Source organism: Drosophila santomea, chromosome 2L (assembly GCF_016746245.2).
Source record: "Drosophila santomea strain STO CAGO 1482 chromosome 2L, Prin_Dsan_1.1, whole genome shotgun sequence".
Taxonomy (NCBI): domain Eukaryota; kingdom Metazoa; phylum Arthropoda; class Insecta; order Diptera; family Drosophilidae; genus Drosophila; species Drosophila santomea.
In genome coordinates, this window is record NC_053016.2 from 17,117,718 (window position 1) to 17,137,052 (window position 19,335).

At 47.0% G+C, this 19,335-nt stretch overlaps 10 protein-coding genes across 13 annotated transcripts in view; 2 read left to right on the forward strand and 8 right to left on the reverse strand.

Annotated features, from left to right (window-relative positions):
* The window catches only part of LOC120443970 (serine/threonine-protein kinase pakD), a 68,719-nt gene that overhangs the window by 31,475 nt on the left and 17,909 nt on the right, over nucleotides 1-19,335 (forward strand). The gene's annotated exons all lie outside the window — the stretch shown is intronic.
* LOC120443971 lies at nucleotides 2-1,724 on the reverse strand. The gene is made up of 2 exons (XM_039623443.2): nucleotides 1,539-1,724; nucleotides 2-1,505 (listed from the first exon to the last, which is right to left on the reverse strand). The coding sequence occupies exons 1-2, from the start codon at nucleotides 1,705-1,707 to the stop codon at nucleotides 28-30; spliced, it is 1,647 nt and encodes a 548-aa protein (XP_039479377.1). The 5' UTR covers nucleotides 1,708-1,724; the 3' UTR covers nucleotides 2-27.
* On the reverse strand, nucleotides 1,981-2,948 carry LOC120443973. The gene has a single exon (XM_039623445.2). The coding sequence runs from the start codon at nucleotides 2,870-2,872 to the stop codon at nucleotides 1,997-1,999; it is 876 nt and encodes a 291-aa protein (XP_039479379.1). The 5' UTR covers nucleotides 2,873-2,948; the 3' UTR covers nucleotides 1,981-1,996.
* LOC120443980 lies at nucleotides 3,120-3,963 on the reverse strand. Its single transcript, XM_039623454.2, has one exon. The coding sequence runs from the start codon at nucleotides 3,793-3,795 to the stop codon at nucleotides 3,271-3,273; it is 525 nt and encodes a 174-aa protein (XP_039479388.1). The 5' UTR covers nucleotides 3,796-3,963; the 3' UTR covers nucleotides 3,120-3,270.
* Nucleotides 4,054-5,118, reverse strand: LOC120443977. The gene has a single exon (XM_039623448.2). The coding sequence runs from the start codon at nucleotides 5,100-5,102 to the stop codon at nucleotides 4,248-4,250; it is 855 nt and encodes a 284-aa protein (XP_039479382.1). The 5' UTR covers nucleotides 5,103-5,118; the 3' UTR covers nucleotides 4,054-4,247.
* Nucleotides 5,344-6,230, reverse strand: LOC120443975. Its single transcript, XM_039623446.2, has one exon. It carries the CDS (start codon nucleotides 6,219-6,221, stop codon nucleotides 5,352-5,354), a length of 870 nt encoding a protein of 289 aa, XP_039479380.1. The 5' UTR covers nucleotides 6,222-6,230; the 3' UTR covers nucleotides 5,344-5,351.
* On the reverse strand, nucleotides 6,412-7,251 carry LOC120443978. The gene has a single exon (XM_039623452.2). The coding sequence runs from the start codon at nucleotides 7,249-7,251 to the stop codon at nucleotides 6,481-6,483; it is 771 nt and encodes a 256-aa protein (XP_039479386.1). The 3' UTR covers nucleotides 6,412-6,480.
* On the reverse strand, nucleotides 8,768-9,335 carry LOC120443981. Its single transcript, XM_039623455.2, has one exon. The coding sequence runs from the start codon at nucleotides 9,236-9,238 to the stop codon at nucleotides 8,768-8,770; it is 471 nt and encodes a 156-aa protein (XP_039479389.1). The 5' UTR covers nucleotides 9,239-9,335.
* LOC120443972 lies at nucleotides 9,595-11,226 on the reverse strand. Its single transcript, XM_039623444.2, has one exon. The coding sequence runs from the start codon at nucleotides 11,137-11,139 to the stop codon at nucleotides 10,216-10,218; it is 924 nt and encodes a 307-aa protein (XP_039479378.1). The 5' UTR covers nucleotides 11,140-11,226; the 3' UTR covers nucleotides 9,595-10,215.
* Nucleotides 12,034-13,119, forward strand: LOC120443979. The gene has a single exon (XM_039623453.2). The coding sequence runs from the start codon at nucleotides 12,222-12,224 to the stop codon at nucleotides 12,957-12,959; it is 738 nt and encodes a 245-aa protein (XP_039479387.1). The 5' UTR covers nucleotides 12,034-12,221; the 3' UTR covers nucleotides 12,960-13,119.

The following is a 19,335-nucleotide window of genomic DNA, read 5'->3' on the forward strand; positions in this document are numbered from 1 at the left end:
ATGCGTTTTTTTAAATATTTATTTATATCACTCGGTTTCGGCCTCCAGAATGGTTGCTTTGTACTTGTTTTGGCCAGACTCCAGATCCTCTAAAGCTTGCTTCAGAGCCATGCGCATAAGTAGGCGGGACTCGGACTCCGTCAGCTGGGCAGAAACTTTGTACCCCTCGCTATCTAAATGGACACCAGTGGCGGCTTGGGGTTCCTGGATCAAGGGCTGCTCTTCAATTGACTCGGTGCATAGGTTACTAGTGGGCTCCTTGACAGGAATTTTGATGGTCCTAAAGGGTCTATAGGTGTGTATGGTCTCCTTAGGCTGGATATCCGGCGTGTCATCAATCTTGGGGGTATTGTGATTAGTCTTTGAAGGACTGGACTCTTGAGTATCGCTAGCAGACACAACTTGCTCGATTTCGTGAGATTCTGTTGTCAGCTCTTCCCCGATGTCCTCATTCGAGATCAAAGACTTCGTAACTACTAAACCGGATTGATTACACGTTTCATCGAATAACTCAGAATCCAAGGACAGATTTGCTTCCGTCGCATTATCCAATTTGGGTTGATGGGAGATATCACTGGGTAGTACGGAATCCAAAGACGGATTTGCACTCGCGCTATGATCTAAGTTGTCTTCACAACCCAATCCAGATGGTTCAGACAACGCACTGTTTACCTCTGACAAGACCTCCATAGACTGATTGGAAATCACCTTATCATCTGCAACAGCTACTACTGAACCAGATTGATTAGACGTTTCATCGAATAATTCAGAGCCCAATGACTGATTTGCTTCCGTCGCATGATCCAATTTGGGTCGACGGGAGATATCACTGGGTAGTTCGGAATCTAAAGACGGATGATCTATGTTCTCTTCACAACCCAATCCAGATGATTCAGATAACGCACTGTTTACCTCTGACAAGACCTCCATAGACTGATTGGAAATCACCTCACCTAGCCCAGATTGATCGGTCCTAGCACTGTTTAACTCTGAGTCCAAAGACTGATTTGATATATCCTCATTATCCAAACTCTCGCTTATATTGGGTTGGTTGAGTGTAAAGGAGGCCATTTCCGGCTCAGAGTTAACCATTCCCATTGTGTTTTTAGCTTCTCCCAAAGTATTCAAAATAAGTGAAATCTGACTAAGCTCTTGCATCATGAAGTCCACATTCTCTCGAACGGATGTGAGAGAAGTTTTCTCGAAGGTGGTAAAAGGTTCTTGGGAGTCCTGATTCTGGGTAAGCTGTTCCCGCAGTAAACGCGTTCTTGCGAATTGTAATTCTTCTTGAATTCCTGATTGGTCAGCTTCAGCGAAATGCAACTTCTCATCCTCGTATTCATTGATCGCCTGGCTGTATGGATCCTCAACCTCACTGGGACCTGGAAGTCCTGCCAATTGCTCCACGTCAAGTTCGTCATTTTTCCAGCCCCAAGATGCAGTTATATCGTCATTGCTATCCTCCTTGATCTCTTCAACATGGTGCACGTTTTCTTCCTTCGCCTCCGGCCACACAAACAGGTGACCTGTTTGCTCCACCTGCGTTTCCTTTTTAAATTTCTTCAAATTATTTTCCGTTCGGTCCGATACGGGTGGGTTAATGGTCGAATCAGCACTGTCGGACAATAGTCGCCAAAGATTTCCGTGAACATTACTGGAGCAGATGATTCTACGCGACATGCCGCAGAGCACCGAGAGGCGAGGCATATTTTAATTTTGAACGAGGCCTAGAAGTTTGAGTTTTGAACAGGATTCCGAATGCCAATTAAATCAGATATCAGGCGTACCTCAACTGACAGAATTTCAGTGAAAGACCAGGGTTGCTAGGATGGAGTTGGCCATTATCACCAGAAACCATAAAGATAAGGTTATGATTTCTGGTGGGTGGCTTGTTGCTCGGGACTTTGGTCTCCGTAGGGATCTCTGTAACATAAGGTGTTTCAGAAATCCCAGCGGAGACCACAGTTACTGTAGCCATCGGTTGTGGTCTTCATCTTCACGATCCCCTGCGAAAACAGGGCCAGATGCTAATGTTGTGGACTTCCATGTGTTGTCCCCGTCGAATCTGCTCGCATGTAGACGCCTTTTTCAGGCACTCGCACTCTGGTGGCCGCGTTGGGATAACAGCGGGATCCTCCTGAACGCACTCGGAGTAGCTGGGAAAGGGGCACTTAAGCTTCTCGCAATCGGAGGGCCCAGGGAATGCCTTGCAGTTGGGCGGAATTCGAGCGGTTCGACAACACGGCATACGGATGCGCATGCAACCCTTGTACCGTTCGTTTAGGCACTTATAGCGCTTCCTTTCGTGCTCCTGGAGACAAGAGGATCGCGGGCAGATGGGCAGATCCCGTCGCAGGACCTCCGGCGGAATGGCGTCGCACCAGCAACAGACTCGCTTCGGTACCATTTTCGGACAGCACTCCCACCATGTGCGCTGGAACTCCCGGCACTTGTCCGACGGAGTGTAGTACAGAACGTCGAAGCGCGTATCCTCACATTTCGGACAGCACTCCTCCGGGTAGTGCCACATAGCCTCCGGCCGCTCGATACCTATATCCTTGTAGCTCTTCCACATGGAGACGGACTTGGCCTTCTTGTTCGGCTCAGCGCACGGATTCCTAGCAATGCTGGTACTCACGCAACATGGGTATCGCGGATGGGTGCAGTCCTCCTCGCTGCAAGGACGAACTGGTGGATCCGTGGGACTGCATGGGCGCCTCTTTACCACTTTGCAGGCGGGAACCTCACTCTCGGGGCACATGTCCTTTCCCATCCTCGCCATTAAAGCGGTAAGGTGAATAGCTCGACTAGTGACCTCCAGAGCTATAAGGCTGGGCATCAGCACAATTCTCTTGGCCAAAGATTGGAGCATGGCTGTTGAACTTAAATTTGAGTTCCTTCTCGGAGAGGAAGTGTTGCCGAAACGAATGAAAAGGTATGAGGTTGTGAGTTAAAACTGGGGTTTATCATATAGGGTTGTCACAGAACATTTTCTGTCGATAAATCTAATGAAAAATGTGTGCTTCTTAACTAAAACAATTTTTAAACTTCTAAAAACATAAAGTATCCATCCCCTGACTTTACTCCGTCTATAAACCATTGATTAAATAGACCATTAGTTAACACATTACATCTTTAATACGTCGAATTGTGGAGAGTCTTGAACCCATGTTGCCAATCGCAAGTGCAACCCAATCACAACGCTAAAGTGAAGTTATTGAGGTGCATATGAGTTTGGCATCAGGATCGAAGACTGTCCACTTTGTTCGGTTAATAGCAGTCTCGATACAGTTTTTGGCGGTCGAAGGTATGAGGATGTGCAAACGTATTTTTCGGTAGACTTGGACAGTTCGGAGACTGAAATAGGCTGACAAATGGGGCTGAGCAGCGTCCACTTTCCGGATGCTTCCAATCCTCCATGCCTCTCGATTTGTTGGGGAAGAAGGCATGGTTTCTAGAGAAGTTCAAACGTCGCGGTTCGGTCTTTGGCAGCAGGCGGTCCTTGGCCTTGGCACAAATTTCATCCATGGCCTCCCGCTGGAATCTCTGACCGATGCTCGTGATGGTGCCCATCGGCTGCCACTTGTTGGTGAGCACCGGTTTGGGATGGTCCTGGGCAGCAGTGTTAATTGGTTTCAGGAAGGCGGTGGTGGCTTCGCTTCTTGGCAAAGGACTTAGCACGTTATCGACGCAGTGGGACTGATTCCGCCCCACGGGAGGCTGAGCACGGGAGTAGCGGACGAGGAGCTTGGTCAGGCGCTCGGCACACATGGTGGCCAATACAGAGGTACCCATCTCAGATCCTCACCAGTTCTCGCTGGCTTCTTCGGCTGCTTAGTTTCCCTGAATGCTTCGGTCTGTGTGGGAGTTGTGTTGGATAGTATCTAAATGGAAACGTTCGATTTGGAAGCCTGTTGCTTGATTAAAAAATGGGTCACTCCGAAATGATCGATTCATTTTATGGATGACTGCAATAGCGTGGGTGGCCTTGATGTCGAACAAGGAAAATCCGAATTTTTTATAGAGGTCTATAAGCAAAGGTTCCAAAATGCATTTAATGAATTTTAGTTATATGCTTTATTAAGACTCATAATTTTATATCTAAATGTTTTGTGCCACATTATTATTGGGTAGTTTCCATGGTTGTTGCTAGGATCGAAGACCTGACTTCTAAAGCAAAGTAATAGAAACGCCAACTTGCATCTATTACTTCGTTTTAAAAGGCAGTCCCTCAACTTCCTTTTTTTTCAGATTTGTGTATCCTGGCGTCTCTTTTCTTCCCTAAGACCTATACATTTGGGGATTTTCTCCAAGCAAAGGCACTCCCTTTTCCGGAGCAATCTTTTCCAAATTCCCATTTCTGAGAATGAGGGATATGGAGCCCGTAATTTGGTGCACTTTGAGGGCTTTCTGCCTCTGGTGCAACGCGGATTGCAGCGAGCCAGCTTGCAACAGGGGTGAAAGAATTTCGGGCACTTGGACATTGGATCCCGCTCCAAGTCTCCATCCTCGCAGAGGAGCCTTCGAGCCTTATAGTTGATTCCGCAAGTGCCTGGGCAGGGCGGCCTGATTCGGTACAGAATCTCTGGAGGTTCGATGGCGTCTAGGCAGCAAACCTTCTTCAGGCGTCGCTTAACGGGTGGACACTCCACCCAGGTGCGTTGGTAGCAGCGCCACTTGTTGGAAGGATGGTAGTACATCGCATCGAAGCGTGGCAGCATTTCCTTGCAGAACGGCTGCTCGTCCGACAGGCAAGGTGGCTCCCACATCGAGCGAAATGGCTTTTCCTCCGGCTTGGGGGCTTTGGGTCGCTCCATTTTTACGCATGGATTTTTGGCCGCCGATCGCAGGACACAGCACTTCCTCTCCTTCTCCTGGTCGCGTTCCTGCTGCATTAACTTCTCGTGCGGCAGTTCGAGAGCTAGCACCTTCCTGGCCCCCACGCATCTGCCGCTTGGAACATGGTGGCACAAAGGGTCGGCAGGCTGGCAAGGTGGATCCGCGTGGTAGGTCACTTTGCTGGCGAAGCTCCGGAAACCTTGCGTCTTCGTGGCAAAGCTCCTGAAACCTTGCCTGCAAAAGGCCCAGAGTACTGACTGCATCCTTAAAATTTTGGAAGAATTTCGATTTGGCCTCCTGATTTTTCGAAAGCTGTCAAACTTGTGAGTAGCTAGGCTGGGAAAACTAGGTCATCCTTAAAAAAAAAGATTTTTTAGAATATCCATGGAGGATAGTAAAGATGTTTGCAAAGTCGCTGCCTTTGGACAAAAGATGGTGATGGCGAAATTTCTGGCACCAGTTTTTAGGAATTTTCATCGGCGTCCGAACACATCCGTACACTTGGGGATCTCTCAGAACGGAAATCTCATTCTGGATCTTAGGGGAGAATAGCCTATGAATGGTTTGGTGCAGTTCCTCCGCGTTTTGCTACACTTATTATACGTGTTCCACATTTCACATAAGCTCCCTCCCCGGCAGGCACACTCGGTGCCACAGAATCGTGGTATCAGATGGCGGCAGGCCTCCGAGAAACTGGGCATCGGCGTACACTTCTTGCAGCAGTCTGATGGTCTCCGGGGTTTGGTGCAGTTGGGTGGTCGTCGACCCACTTTGCAGCAGGGAGCCTTGACAGACTTGCAAAAGATGCTCATCTGGAAGAGATGCTTATCAATGGCCGAAAGTGGCGGTTCCTGCGGGGGGCGGATGCGGCGATTCATGGGCAGGGATATACCCGGATCAGGACAGCAGGTGTCCTTAGGTCGTAGCCAGAGAAGCGGACACTCAGGCCACGTGCGCTGGAACTTGCGGCGCTTATCCGACGGCTTGTAAAGGTCGGTGTCGTGGCGGATCAGCTTCAGCAAGCAGTCGGGATCAGTCTTGCCCCGATTGTAGATCTCCTGCAGATACTGGGGATACTCGCTTACTCCAAACGATGGTTTTTCGTAACACTTGTTGGGCTCGTACTTGACCGGACAGAACCATTTTCCATCCTTGCAGGCCGTGACATCCTTGTCGCGCATCTTGCAGCATTCCCCAGAGCTGGCGTCATAGTTGCCCCAGTTGTACCAGCGACTCGTGATCGGGAACCTTGGAATCTGTGCTCGGCGCAGGCGCAGCTTCGAGGTGATCATGGTGCCTGGCTGTTTGAATATCAAATTTAGAGAGGAGTTTGCCGAAAAGGTGCGCTTGAAAATTTGACTGAGGCAGCGAATATCTGACATGCTAGCCAAAGGACTCTGTGTACAAAAAATTTCTATGCATTGGGCGTGAAATATACCGTTGAAGAGACCTGTTATAAAGGGTAAGTCCAACGAAACAGATCATTACTAAACCATTACTGATCAGGAGCTTTAACCCAAAGCGCGCTACCAGTTGAGTCATACCCAATATGAAACTCGTTTTAGTCCCAAATATTGTATATCCTGTTGTTTATTCGAATCTTATGCTTGGCAATTGGTAACTGTAGGACGACCTAGGCAACTAAGACTTCTTCATGCGGTAGTAGTTCCAAACCACGCACATGGGCGGCTGGTTGATGCAGAAGCACTGGGTGGGAGGCACATCGGGAAGCGGATACGTTTGGCACTCCGAAAAGCTGGGGTACTTGGTCCTGAGGCGAATGACATTGGATTGAGGGCGTCCAGGCCGGCAGCCCTTTTTGGAGGCCGGCTTACAGAAGGGCATCTTGAACCTGGGGCAGGAGCTCTTCGCTGGCTTCGGGCGGCAAAGCCCCAGCCCCAGGCTCTCGTTGCCATCGGGGCAAACCTGTGAAGCCTGGAGCGGCGGGGTTCGAAGGGGCCGTCGAAAGAAGTTGGGCGGACGGCACCGGCAGACTGCCTTCCTTTTGCGCTCTTTCAGCTCGCACTCGCACCAGGTGCGCTGGTACTTGCGGTTCAGCTTGTCGGTGGGCTTGTAGAAGATGAGGTCAGAGGGCGGATAGGACGTCGCGCAGGGATCAGCCAGGCACCTCTTGCGGGTGTCAATGAAGGACGGGACATTGAACTCGGGGTCGGAACGACACTTGTACTCACTGCGCCGCATCGACATCCAACACAGGTCCTTGAGCGGCACCTTGGTGTTGTCCACGGGCTCCTTCTTTTTCAGATCCTTTCGCATCGCGGGCATTCTGGGCACACCATTTTCATACGGATCGAACATCGACTCCATGCCGCGCACCTGATTGGTCCTCGACGTCAATCCGCTCCTTATAGCAGCTGGTGCTCGGGAAAGCGTCTTCTTTGCCAGCATCATCGTGTTCCAATTAGTCTGGAATCGAAGTAGAGTATTAATTGAGTTGCACACTTGAGTTGCCGTACACACTGCAAAAATTTTGTCCTGATTTAAAATATAAACAAAAACTGGGAGTCACTGCGAAATTTTCATCCTGAGCGTTGTAACGGAATGTGATCTTTTACAAAATGTCGAGATTTGAAGCAAGTTACTCGGGTAACTGAGGTTTTTATACCCGTTACTCGTAGAGTAAAAGGGTATACTAGACTCGGTGGAAAGTATGTAACAGGAAGCGTTTTCGCTTATATATATATATATTCTTGATCAGGATCAATAGCCAAGTCGATGGCCAAAAACCGAACAAATCTTCAGTTTTTAATTTTTTAAAATGTTTATACCCGTTACTCGTAGAGTAAAAGGGTATACTAGATTCGTAGAAAAGTATGTAACAGGCAGAAGGAAGCGTTTCCGACCATATAAAGTATAGGGTGTTTTTTTTAGAGGTATAGAACTTTAAATTGCAATAAAACAACGATGGATTATTCGATTGACATGAATTTTATTGACATGAAAGATAATCTTGTGGCATTACATTTTAAATATGATTTCTGGCATATGACCGCCACGGCTGGCTCGGATGTAGTCCAATCTGGACGTCCAATTTGCAATGACTTTTTCCAACATTTGGCCGTATATCGGCAATAACACGGCGAATGTTGTCTTCCAAATGGTTTAGCGTTTGTGGCTTATCCGCATAGACCAATGACTTTACATAGCCCCACAAAAAGTAGTCTAGCGGTGTTAAATCACAAGATCTTGGAGGCTTATGAAAAATCGGGAACAACAGCAATCTCGTTTTGGGCCCATTCGACGAATCTACGCCTTGCTTGATGATCGTTTGGTTTCAATTCTTGCACGAGTTGGATTTTGTAAGCACGCATGACGAATTGCCAAACCAAACTGAGAATAAATCACTTGACAGCTGTTAAATCGGTCGCCATCTTGAACAGTAATGCCAACTTAAAGTTCTATACCTCTAAAAAAAACACCCGTTATATATATTCTTAAAAAGGATCAATAGCCGAGTCGATCTGGCCATGTCCGTCTGTCCGTCTGTCCGTCCGTCTGTCTGTCCGTATGATAGTCGTGGAACTCGACTATAGCGTTCGCTTATACGCGAAAAAAAACATTTATCATAATGTCCACTTCATGCAACTAATATGCACAAATTTAACTGAATGCTTTTCTAAGAAAATATTTGACGACATGCCTTACAACATAAGTTAAGAAAAACTATACAATTATCTTAAAAATTGGACATTTAATTTGTTTTCGTTTCTCCTGTTGTACAGGACAGAAAATCCTATTCGACCTTAAAACAAAACAAGAAAGAACGCTGTAGTTGAGTTTTGCGAGTTAGCTGGATGGCGAATCAAAAATTGCAAAATTTCTTCATATGTTGGGCAAATTAGCGAATCTAGTATACCTTTTAACTCTATTAATAACGGGTATGACGTCTTGACTTTTACTTGGCATTTTAGATGGTTTGGTATTCATCAAACGCCATTCGATCTGCGGCAGCTTCTACGTGACGCCTTTTGTTTTTGCTTTGGGTGCAGATAAACTGGGATATGAATTGGTTGGCAGGAATTGCGATCCTCTGGAGGCGCCTTGTGGGGTCGGTAGTTCGGCGAAGTTCTCGGAAGGGTGGTCGCTCCTCCTGTGAGTGTGAGTTCTTCACTTCCTCATGGCTTTTCGGCTCTTCGATGACAGCTTCCCGCCATGTGGCCTGATACTTCCGCTCCGTCCAACGACCTGGACTGTATTTCGTGTCATCCATGCGCTTCTCAGGCTCCGGCTTCTCCGGCTCCATCTGTAGTCCCGGCTTGAAGCTCAGCTTGTAGTGAATACCATCTAAGCGTAGCTGCTTCATTCCGCGACGCTTTACCAGGTTTCCAAATCCGAAGGCCACTATCCTGCAGCTTAACAAAGCATTTGAAGAATTCATTGTGTTTCAATACTACATTTTGATGTATATAATTTTTATATAAACTATACGTTTTTAAAGCATAAAGTAAAAATGTACAATTTTGTAGGCCACAACAGTACAGACTGTTATATCTAAAAGCCAAGAATGAAAATGCAGTAATGGGAGACAAGTCGGTAAATTAAAATTCAGAGCTTACTAGACAAGTTTATAAATGGTTGATTTTGGATTTTCGCCAAAGCACCTTTCTATAAACTAAAAAAGCAACGAGAATGGAAGTTTATACCTCAGTACATAGATGCATTTTTATCAGCTGTTTAAATACCGTTCAGATTCGAGTAACCTATTGCCCATCCCATTAAATAAAAAAGCATCGATTAATACTTTCTATATTCCTGTATTCGTTCAACGTCGGATTAAAGCTTAACGTAGGCGCCCAGGTTAACTGCAAAGGTTCTACATGGACAAAACACCTAGGCTCCCAGTGCCACCAACGGTCTTTTGAGTATTGAGCGCTCAGTCTTGTGGTGTGAAAATGGGGGAGGGCCGTAAGCGGAAGACATCCCCGGATCTCCGATATCGAAATTGGCGAGGATCAGCACTTGTCAAAGTCCCAGCAATCGCACTCCTTGGGTGGTTTAGGATCACTCGGCTTCCGTTTGCACTCGGAGTAACTCGGGAATGGTGTTGGGACCTTGGAGCAGTTCTTACGTTTTGCGGAGCGCTTGCAGCTGGGCTCGGACTTGCCTTTACCTCTCGAGTTGGACTTGGAGTCCGAGGCGCCGCCCTTGGAGCCGGCACAACTGGCCAAACGGACGGCGAGTGGCATTAGGTTATTTCCGCAGCGTTTCGACAGCATTTTGAATTTGAAAAGTGTAGACAGAGAGGGCTTAGATAATGGAATGGCTATTTCGGAAAACTGTAATTTGGATGGGACTATCGAGTTGGAAGTGGTAGGAATGTGGTCAGATGTCGACTGACTGGGCTTTCGCCGCCGCCTACATTTCGCCGCACTTAAGGACCGCCCCCTTGCCCCGGGCGATCCTGCGCCTCAGCTCTGCCCACATCTCGCAGACCATGGGCACCTTCAAGCATAGGCACTCTGTGGGTGGCGCTTTGGTCAGCTCTTCCCGCTTGCATTCTGAGAAGCTGGGATACGGCGCCGGGCGCTTGGTGCAGTCGGTGGGTCGGCGTTCGCGGTGGCAACTGGGCGGAATGCGGGCGGGCTTGCAGCAGGGCAGCGTCCAGCGCGGACAGGGTGAGGAGTCCTCTGGCTTCTTGCACTCCATGGGATTGAGCATGGGCATGGAGGGACGGGCTGTGGCCACCACCGTCTTCCTCTGACGGCGGCAGGGCTTGGGACGCGGGCGCTTCGAGTGGATGCACACCTTCTTGGGCTTGATCACCATGCGGGGACACTCGTTCCAAGTCACCTGGTACTGGCGGGCATCCTTGTCCGAGATGCGGTAGTGCTGGATGTCGTACCGCACTGGCATATCGCACTTTGGCTCGTACTCGCAGTCGGGTATGTACCACATGGACCTCATTCTGGCCGACAGCTTCGGCTTGTTGGACTTCTTTTTGGGCTCCTCCTTCTTCTTGCGCTTACCGCCCTTGGCTGCATCGCAAATGGTGCCCTTGAACCGAGCAGGACCACAGCCCTTGGAGGAGGATGTCGATGATTCCTGCTCGCACTCCTTTGGCAGGCCGCAATCGTCGGCGGACGACTGACTGCTGTAGTTGCGGCGCACCAGGTGCTGCCGGAGCACACTGGAGCCAGCGCAGTCGGCCGAAGGCTTGATGTGGCTTAGATCTTTGGACCAATCGGCCTTAAATTGGGAACAGGCATTCACCAAGGACTCGAGACACGGCATGCTCCGATCCACGAGGGAACGACACTTCTGACGCAACATTCGCAACATATTTTACTTTTTAACCAAATTTTGTTTTACAAAGCCGAAAAAAAGTCGAGAATATGTTTTGTTAGGCCAAGGACTGAGTGTAGACTAACTGTAAGCCGACATCCTAAACTCCGAGTTGCCATTCAACGCCTACTTAATAAGAAATTTTGAACACAAATTCTAAAATGTCTCTAGATTATCTGAGCTGTACCCGTTGAAAAGTATGCAACAGGTGCCATGCAGCGTTTCCAACTTTTAATAATGCTCCTTTTAAAGTGTAAGGTCCATATCCCTAAAAAAAAATTCTCCCTTAAGTATGCAAAAAGCTTAAATGGAATTTTGCTTTAGTTATCAATTACTCTAGACGCTTACCATACACAAATAAGTTATTAGTAATTATAAGTTGCTTTGACGGTCGCATATCTCTAAACTGAAGATATATTTTATATATCTTTGAATATGTATGGTGACCTTGTTCTGCTTATTTTTGGGAATTTATACCCATTACTCCTTTGGGTATACTCATTTCGATTAATCATTGGGTTAGTTAATCTGGGCGGGAATCTTAACAGGTAGAAGGCTTAGATTGAGCAACCAGATTCCTAAGACGTACCCGCAGCACAAGATTGTTTCAGAAGAATGCCCCGCACATCTAGCTTCCACTAAAGACCCTAAATTTACAGAGGCCCCAATTAAAAACAAAAAATGTCACTTAATTTGTTTAAATATATTCTTATTATTGCCAATTTTTATTTCTATATACAAAGGAATATTTATATAGGACTCTCCTACTCTCAGCCTATAAAATGGTATCTGTGTTGGATGACAGTTTTTCTATATTCTATATTCTATATATTTAGGCAGGAGGCCTTGAAATTCTTTTCGATGCGATGAAGCCATGTCGAATAAGTTTGTAGGCCAGTTCCTCTCGGCCTCTTCCAAAATTCACATCGGCTCCGTTGAGCTGATTGTGTATTCGGTTTAAAATTTGTAGTTTGGTCATTTTTCGGTGCCGAGGGATTTTCATTTTTGTTTCGGAATTGCTGTATTTGACGACCCCTTTCTCTTCCCGCTAGAAAGTTTATATCAGCCTTCAGCCAGCCATGTCTATGTGGCGCAGTATAGGAACGAAAACCCAAAGCAGAGTAATACCTAGCTTTGCGAGCGTGGTCAGTCACCGCGCCTTCGCAAAGGACCACAATCCATCTCCTAAGTGCAGCAACGATTCTGGAAAGGGCTGCGGAAATTTCACCGCTTGTGGAGATCCCCGGTACGCGAAGAAACCAGCGCCGAAGAAGGAAGACAGCTTCCAGTTCCACCACTTGGTAAAGTCACCGCCGGAGTGCTGCATCGATCCCTGTTCGGAACGGTTCCCTCCGTACGACCAATGCTACTACAAGATCTCCGACAAGGCCACGCGCAAGTACCAAGTCACCTGGGTGGAGTGTCCGCCCATCCAGATCAAGCCCAAGAAGATCTGCTGCTATGAGGCGGGAGCTCGTCCGCCGATCCCACGGCGCAAGCGCAAGGTGTTTGTGGCTTCCGCCGACTGCCCCACAAATGTCGAATGCCCCACGGAGGAGGGACTCTGCCCCAGGATCAAAATGCCCGGATGCAAGGCCGTGGAAAATGTCTCTTGCCACGTCGTTAGACGCAAGACCGACTGCGTGAAGGTCAAGGCCCCCTATCCTTCGTTCTCGGAGTGCACCCACCCACCTCTACGCAAACCTCGGGCCATCGAATGCAACTGCCTAGACGTTCCCAGCTCCTGCGACCTCATCCGTGAGCTGAAGCGGCTTGAAGGAAATCCACGGAAGCCAAACTGCGGGAGCAAGGGTTAATTCCATAGTGCTGTTCGAATCCTAATCCCAGCGCTCAGTATCTTGTTCCGTTGACCTAAATATTCCAAAACCGATCCAGTAAAAGTAACTTTTCTACCGTGCGTAAACTTCCGACTAGCAATAAACCGAAATATGATTTTTAAATTTCATTAAAAATAAATAGAACGCAATCTTTTGGGGGGAAGCAATTTAAGGCCTTGTAGATCCTCTGTTTTTAATTCGGTTTGAATTTATACTGCTGAATCTGGGTTGCATAAGATTGTTATGCCCTTTTAGTTTGCTTGCCACTGGAAAATATTTCTTTCCGTCTTATTTCGTTTTTGAAAACCTGGCCATGTAAATCGAAAACATTTGCCCGACTGTGGATGAGTATGCAAAGTGTTTCGGAGAGGGGATGCAGGAGAGGGGCTGGCGGACAACTGCGTGCCATATTAAAGTCGCTTATAGCAAATTACCAATTCAGATATATACGGGTACACACAAATCAGTTATACCCGGCGTCCATCAGCATATTCCCCTGGCTTTTGCTTTTTGGACGTCTCTCCCTTTTCGTATTTCCTTTAACTTTGAATGCATGCAGCCCGTCACATTTATTCGAGTTCGAGTTTGATGTACGAGCCGAAATGCATGTGCATAATCAAAAGGGGAGCGGAAGGAGCCTTCTCCCAAAGACAATCGAAATGAGACAAGGCCCGGCTCCGCCGCTCCGCCGCTCCGCAGCTCCACAGCTCCACTGCTCCACAACTCTGCAGCTCCGAAGACCTCGAATCTTCTCCAGCTGCAGACATAATTGATGGATCGCTGACTGGCGACAGAAAAGTTCTGGCTGGATCTGGATCTGGATCCGAATCCGAAAAGGGGATTCGTGTTGTGCGCCTACCTCCGCCTAAATAATGATGTCGCATTATTTATGCCGCAGCTGATTTGCATAGGCAGGCGAAGAACCCGGCATTGTTGATGGGGGGATGGGGATGGGGGATTTGGTAGAGCGGGGGATGTGTGGAAACGCTTGCGTTGCTCCCGAGGCAATGTGTGCGCTTTCTTTAATAAATTTTTAATTTATAATTGATTTTCCCCCCTCCCAACTGGCCAGTGATACGCCTTGGCTCGAAAGACCTCAAAAGTTTCTGAACCGCAAAAGGATTTGCCCGCGCACGAAAACACTTAATTAATTCGCATAGACAGACAGTCGGACGGAAGGACAGACGGGCAGACATACGGACGGATGTGGTGGGGCGGCATCCTGCCCACCCATCTGGTCAGGCGACTACACCCAGGCACACACACACACACACATGGAGAAATAATTAGAAATTAGAATGGAGAATAGAGAATGCTTGCCAGCCAAGTTGACGATACCAACGCCCCCCACAAATGCCCGCCCACACACTGAGCTGAAGCCCCAACTTGGGGCGTCCCACCTCCAAGCGCCACAAGCTCTGCAACTACACGACCTCCAACCCCCACGAAGCATATTTAAAATGTAGCCAAGTCGAGTATGATTTAAGCCATATACTTGGACCCTTTTAGCAGACCAAAGCCCAAGACAGCAGCAACCCGATTCGAAAATGCTGTTGTCCTGTTTGTCGCTGAGAAGTTTCGATTTACTTGTTTTGCCTGAAGATGGGACTGTAATTGAAAACTATCGATGGCCTTACATTAAAATATGTAATTGAGCAAAAGCAATTTAAAGCTAAATTAGTTATTGGTAACTGCACTAAGATGTATTAGTATTTTAAGTTGTTTCGAATTTTTGTTATATTTTTAATTTTTTATAATTGTAGCGACATTAGCTTTACTGTAGCCGTAGCTTAAGCCGTCTTAATCTGCCCTTACCGAACTATTAAATTCAAGCAGCTTGCCTAATCGCTAGAAAATAAATCCTCTTTCGATTTTAGCCAATCACCAAAATTAGCATTTTCGATAAGGGAATTCTGCCATCGCTAAAAGCTGATAAAAAGGACGGGAAAAGGGCCTAATTTGCTGCTAATATCCGTTTACGTCTTTAGTTGCAAGAAAATTACAATATTTCGTGTGGATAGTTGGCACGCATGGACTCGCCCCCGCCTCTGGGCTACATATACTTTTGTATCTAATTTAAATTTCCCAATTTCGGCGCGGCAAGAAAAACGCCGAGCTGGAAAATGAGCTAGGGCCCCGGCTAATTTTCGATGGTCGTCGCGCAAGGGTTGCCATCGAGGGGACTGCCAAGGAGTTGACTGAACTGGACTGGGATGGGATGGGCTGGGCTGGGCGGATTAAAGCCCGGCAAGTGGACACAGGCTTGGGCCAAGTAGTCGTGGATCGGGGAGCAGGATGTTCTGCTGCTGCTGTTGCTGCTTTTGCTTATCCAAATTATATTATGACTTGTTTAAAATTCAAATTTGAAAACACTAAAATCATGTTCTGGATGTCTGGCCACCCCGACAAAACCGGATAGTTTTCGGCAAGGGTTTAAGTAGCGCACGCGGCCAAAAGGGGAAGGCGTTTGAGGGTGGTGGTTTGGGGATGGGGATGGGGATGGAGTTTCTGGTCACAGGGGGTGGCTGGGTGTCCCTGCTAAGGATTTGCCCCTGCCCTCAGCTGGCAACTTTTGCTGTCTGTCCTCGTCCTCGGCCCCGATCCTAACTCAAGGCAATGTCCTTTGCCGACTGCGTATATAGATATGTAGGTGTGAGAGTTTGTGTGCGTGTTGCCAAAACATAGTTTCTAGTTGCCACATAAATTTTGCATACTCTCGACTGTATGTATGTGTATGTTTGTCCTACGGCTCGGGCAACGAGCATTTGCTTTTAAACCATTTTAATGATTTCATTAGTCGTACAGCGAGCAATTTAATGAGGACGTTTTGGGGGTACAAAATTGATTTTCTATTCCTTCGACCAGCTAGGACTAGATTATTTCGGGTTTTGCTATTGGATAGCTTTTCCAAAACAGCAGTGTGCATTAAAGTTTGTTTAGGAGTTTAAAGAAAAAATGTTGGCTTACAATGGAGCAATGGTGTTGAATCATAATTTGTTTGTTTTCAACATTTGTGGATTGTGAATATGGTTTTCCATTAATATCATATAATATCGGTTTAAATTGATTATCCTTCTGCTGCTTATTTGATTCAAAACGCCGACTAAAACATTTCCATTATACATATACATATGTTAGATCTCTATATTTTCCCGGTTGTCTGTGGAATCTTGTTCTTAGCCAAGTTGCTCTTGGCCTGGCTTACCCAAACCTACGAGCTAAGAGGCCATTTTGTCCTGCCGCAGTGACTCACACACTGGAAGCTCAAGACATAATTAGATTGCATAATGTAAGTGTTGCCTCGTCCAGTGCACACGGAGTCCGGGCAATTTCAATAAAATTTGTGTCGGCCAAGGAGGTAGTTGGGAGTGGGGAAATGGGGAAAGCTTAGCCCGAAAAGCAGTCAAATGTCTCAGACACAAGCCGCAGGGACGTCACACACACACACTAGTGCCATATTACCCTCTCCTTCCCACCTTGCCCCCTCTCGCTTCCACTTCCCACTGCTAACAGGGCCTTAACCCTCGGCTGTGTGTTTGTGTGGGTTGTGGCCAAGGCAATGGCCTTTCAAAATTTCGAATATACGTAAATTTAACTTTCTTGAAATACACTTAACTGTAAAATTAATTATAAAAGGCAATTGTGCATGTGTATGTGAGTCTGGCAGTCTCATGTGTGTGTGTGTTTTCGTTTGGGAGAGGGCTTTTAGAGTGTCCCGCCCCTTCGCCCACTTAAGTTCGTCTTAGTCGTTGGCCGAAAAGGTGTTGGCATGGAATTTGTATAGCCAACGAAATGTCTTTAAAGAGAGAGAGCGATGGAGAGAGAAAGAGAAAGAGAGCAAAGGATATGTTTGTGTGTGTGTGTGAGCATGTACAGTTGCGCCCATTGCCATTTGCATACTCACGCACACACACATAGACCTGTGTGGGCCCTGTGTGCGAAAACACACTAATTAAATGTTGAAGGCAGTTTATATTGAGATGACGCCCAACCACCCACTCGCATGGCCAGCGGGCAGACAAAGGCCAAAGCAGGTGATGGTGTGCGTGTGGCTGGGTGGTTGCATTATATAACCCCAAACACATCGGAACCCAGCCCACCTTACCCCACAACACCTGCATGTGCGAGCGTGTGTCGTAAGAAAATCTATAGCCTACGGTGCTCAAGCCCGAACCGCAAATTCAAATGTCTTCATTTTGCACATCAAGCCAACTGCAGCAGCACTCCCACCCACCACACACACACACGAATACACATACTTGAGCTCACAGGACGAAGGAGCAGCGCTTTCCATATGTACATACATATGTTTGCTGAGGATTTCTAATTACATTCGGCATCGTTCGGACTCATCTTCGAAGGGGGTGGCCTTATGTAAAGTATTTCGTTGCCGATAAATTATCATGGCTCGTGTAAATTGCGGATAAAGTGGCGGGGTGAAAGGTCATTCTCAAGGGTGGTCAATCCGAGAAGATTTCGGATTTTGCATCTCAATGTCTGGTCTGACATCAAACATTTATATTTTTATATAATGGAAAATACTTGGATGTTTGTAAAAACTGCTGGAAGATGGTTTGGTTCTAGGTCTAATTGCACATTAAGTCAGGCAATTATCCAACTGACAGTGGGGCCAATGTCACGATAGCAGGACCTAACCAGCATAGGCTCCCCGCCTGATTTCACTTGCCACCTGCCCGGTTTACACACGCAGACATTTTTAATTAAACGTAAATTTTGCTCTATTGATTAGTTGCCAACAACTCGGCAACTTTGGGTGTTGGTGGAGCGAGCATGTGCAACCTTTGTTATTGCCAACGCATTAGTATTAGCGCAGCGGATGACGTGACCGGGAGGGGGGCTGGTGGGGGCAGGTGGGGCGGCTTCCTGAAAGGAGCCAACTTGACACGCAAACTACTGCAAGGAGGAGAGGGCGGCTGTCATTGTTGAACTGGCAGGCCACAGAGAAGGGGCGGGGACGCGAGTTTTCGGTTGCCAGTTTGGCGTCTTTTTAACACAATGACAGTTAATTAGATTGTGTTCGGGATAAGGATAGCGCGAAGGATATGCAGGTGTAACTACTCGCAAACTTTGGCTTCCCAGGTGGATACATTTCGCGCAATACACTCAAGTCGAATGGTGTGAAAAGAGTTGTTAGGAAGGAATAAAGGGCTTTTGAGTAGCTTATTCGGTGAAGTTGATAATAATATATAATGGCACACAAATATGATTATTGGTTGATTAGCTACAACTACAATGTGTAGTTTTACACCCCTTACATTTTAGTTGCATTCCGATTTTTAGCGCTTTAGTAACTAGTTCTATTCTTTCTTGTTGTATAATAATTACGTTGAGTGGTGTAAAAATATTTGAAAGGCGCCACAGCCACAAAATCGATACAGCAGTTATTAAAATATCGATTAAATGGCCATCGCAGCCTGCTTTGACCGCAAGAAGTTCTTGGCCTGGCTTGCATATTGGATGGGCTATAAGCTGCAATCACAGAGGAAACTTTCCATTGTATCTTACGCACTTTGTGTGTACAGCCTTAGCCCAGCTCAACCCTATCTCTCTCGCTCTAAGTGCTTCTTGATGTCCTGACCAGACTAACTAATGACCAACGCCTGGGCTAAAATATTGATCAATAAATTGCAGCAGCAGAAATAACTTAAAACCCGAATGTGCATGGACAAATAGTTGATGCAGTTAGCAAGGGACTGTGACCAGTTGGATGGCGGTTGCGGGGCTGGGAGGTCCTTGGGTGATGCGTGGCCCCATCAACGCAGACAAACTCCTGCCATCCTTGAAATGCACACTCACACACTCACACTATCATACACACTCGCACATGCTCATACACAGGAAACAGAAGGGAGAGCAAACGAGCCGAGCCAGCCGAAAATATTTCGAATTCATGACAAATGCATAAGATTTCAACAAATCGGGGGAAAGAGGCCCTGTAGGCCCCAAGCAGTTAAGTGCAATAAATACGGACTACCACTACGAATGCAGGCAGCACACAGTCACAGGCACAATCACAATCAAATAAATTACACAGCATTTAATAATTCATGCAAAAAACGGCCACAAACACAGGCCAGGCAAATGTCCGCCCATTCGGCTACCCACTCACCTTACCAACAATCTGGCGGTGTGTGTGTTTTAAGACTTGATAATTTCAAAAATCAACAGGATATATGTGTATTCATAACTTCAAAATGCATTTCGACCACACACACACACGTACATGGTGGTCGGGTGTGCATGTGGATGTGAAGGATATTGGATAGTATTGCTTGGATTTCGTCTTTGTCTCCCTTATCGGCTGTCTCGCTCTGCATTTTCCTACTGCACATAT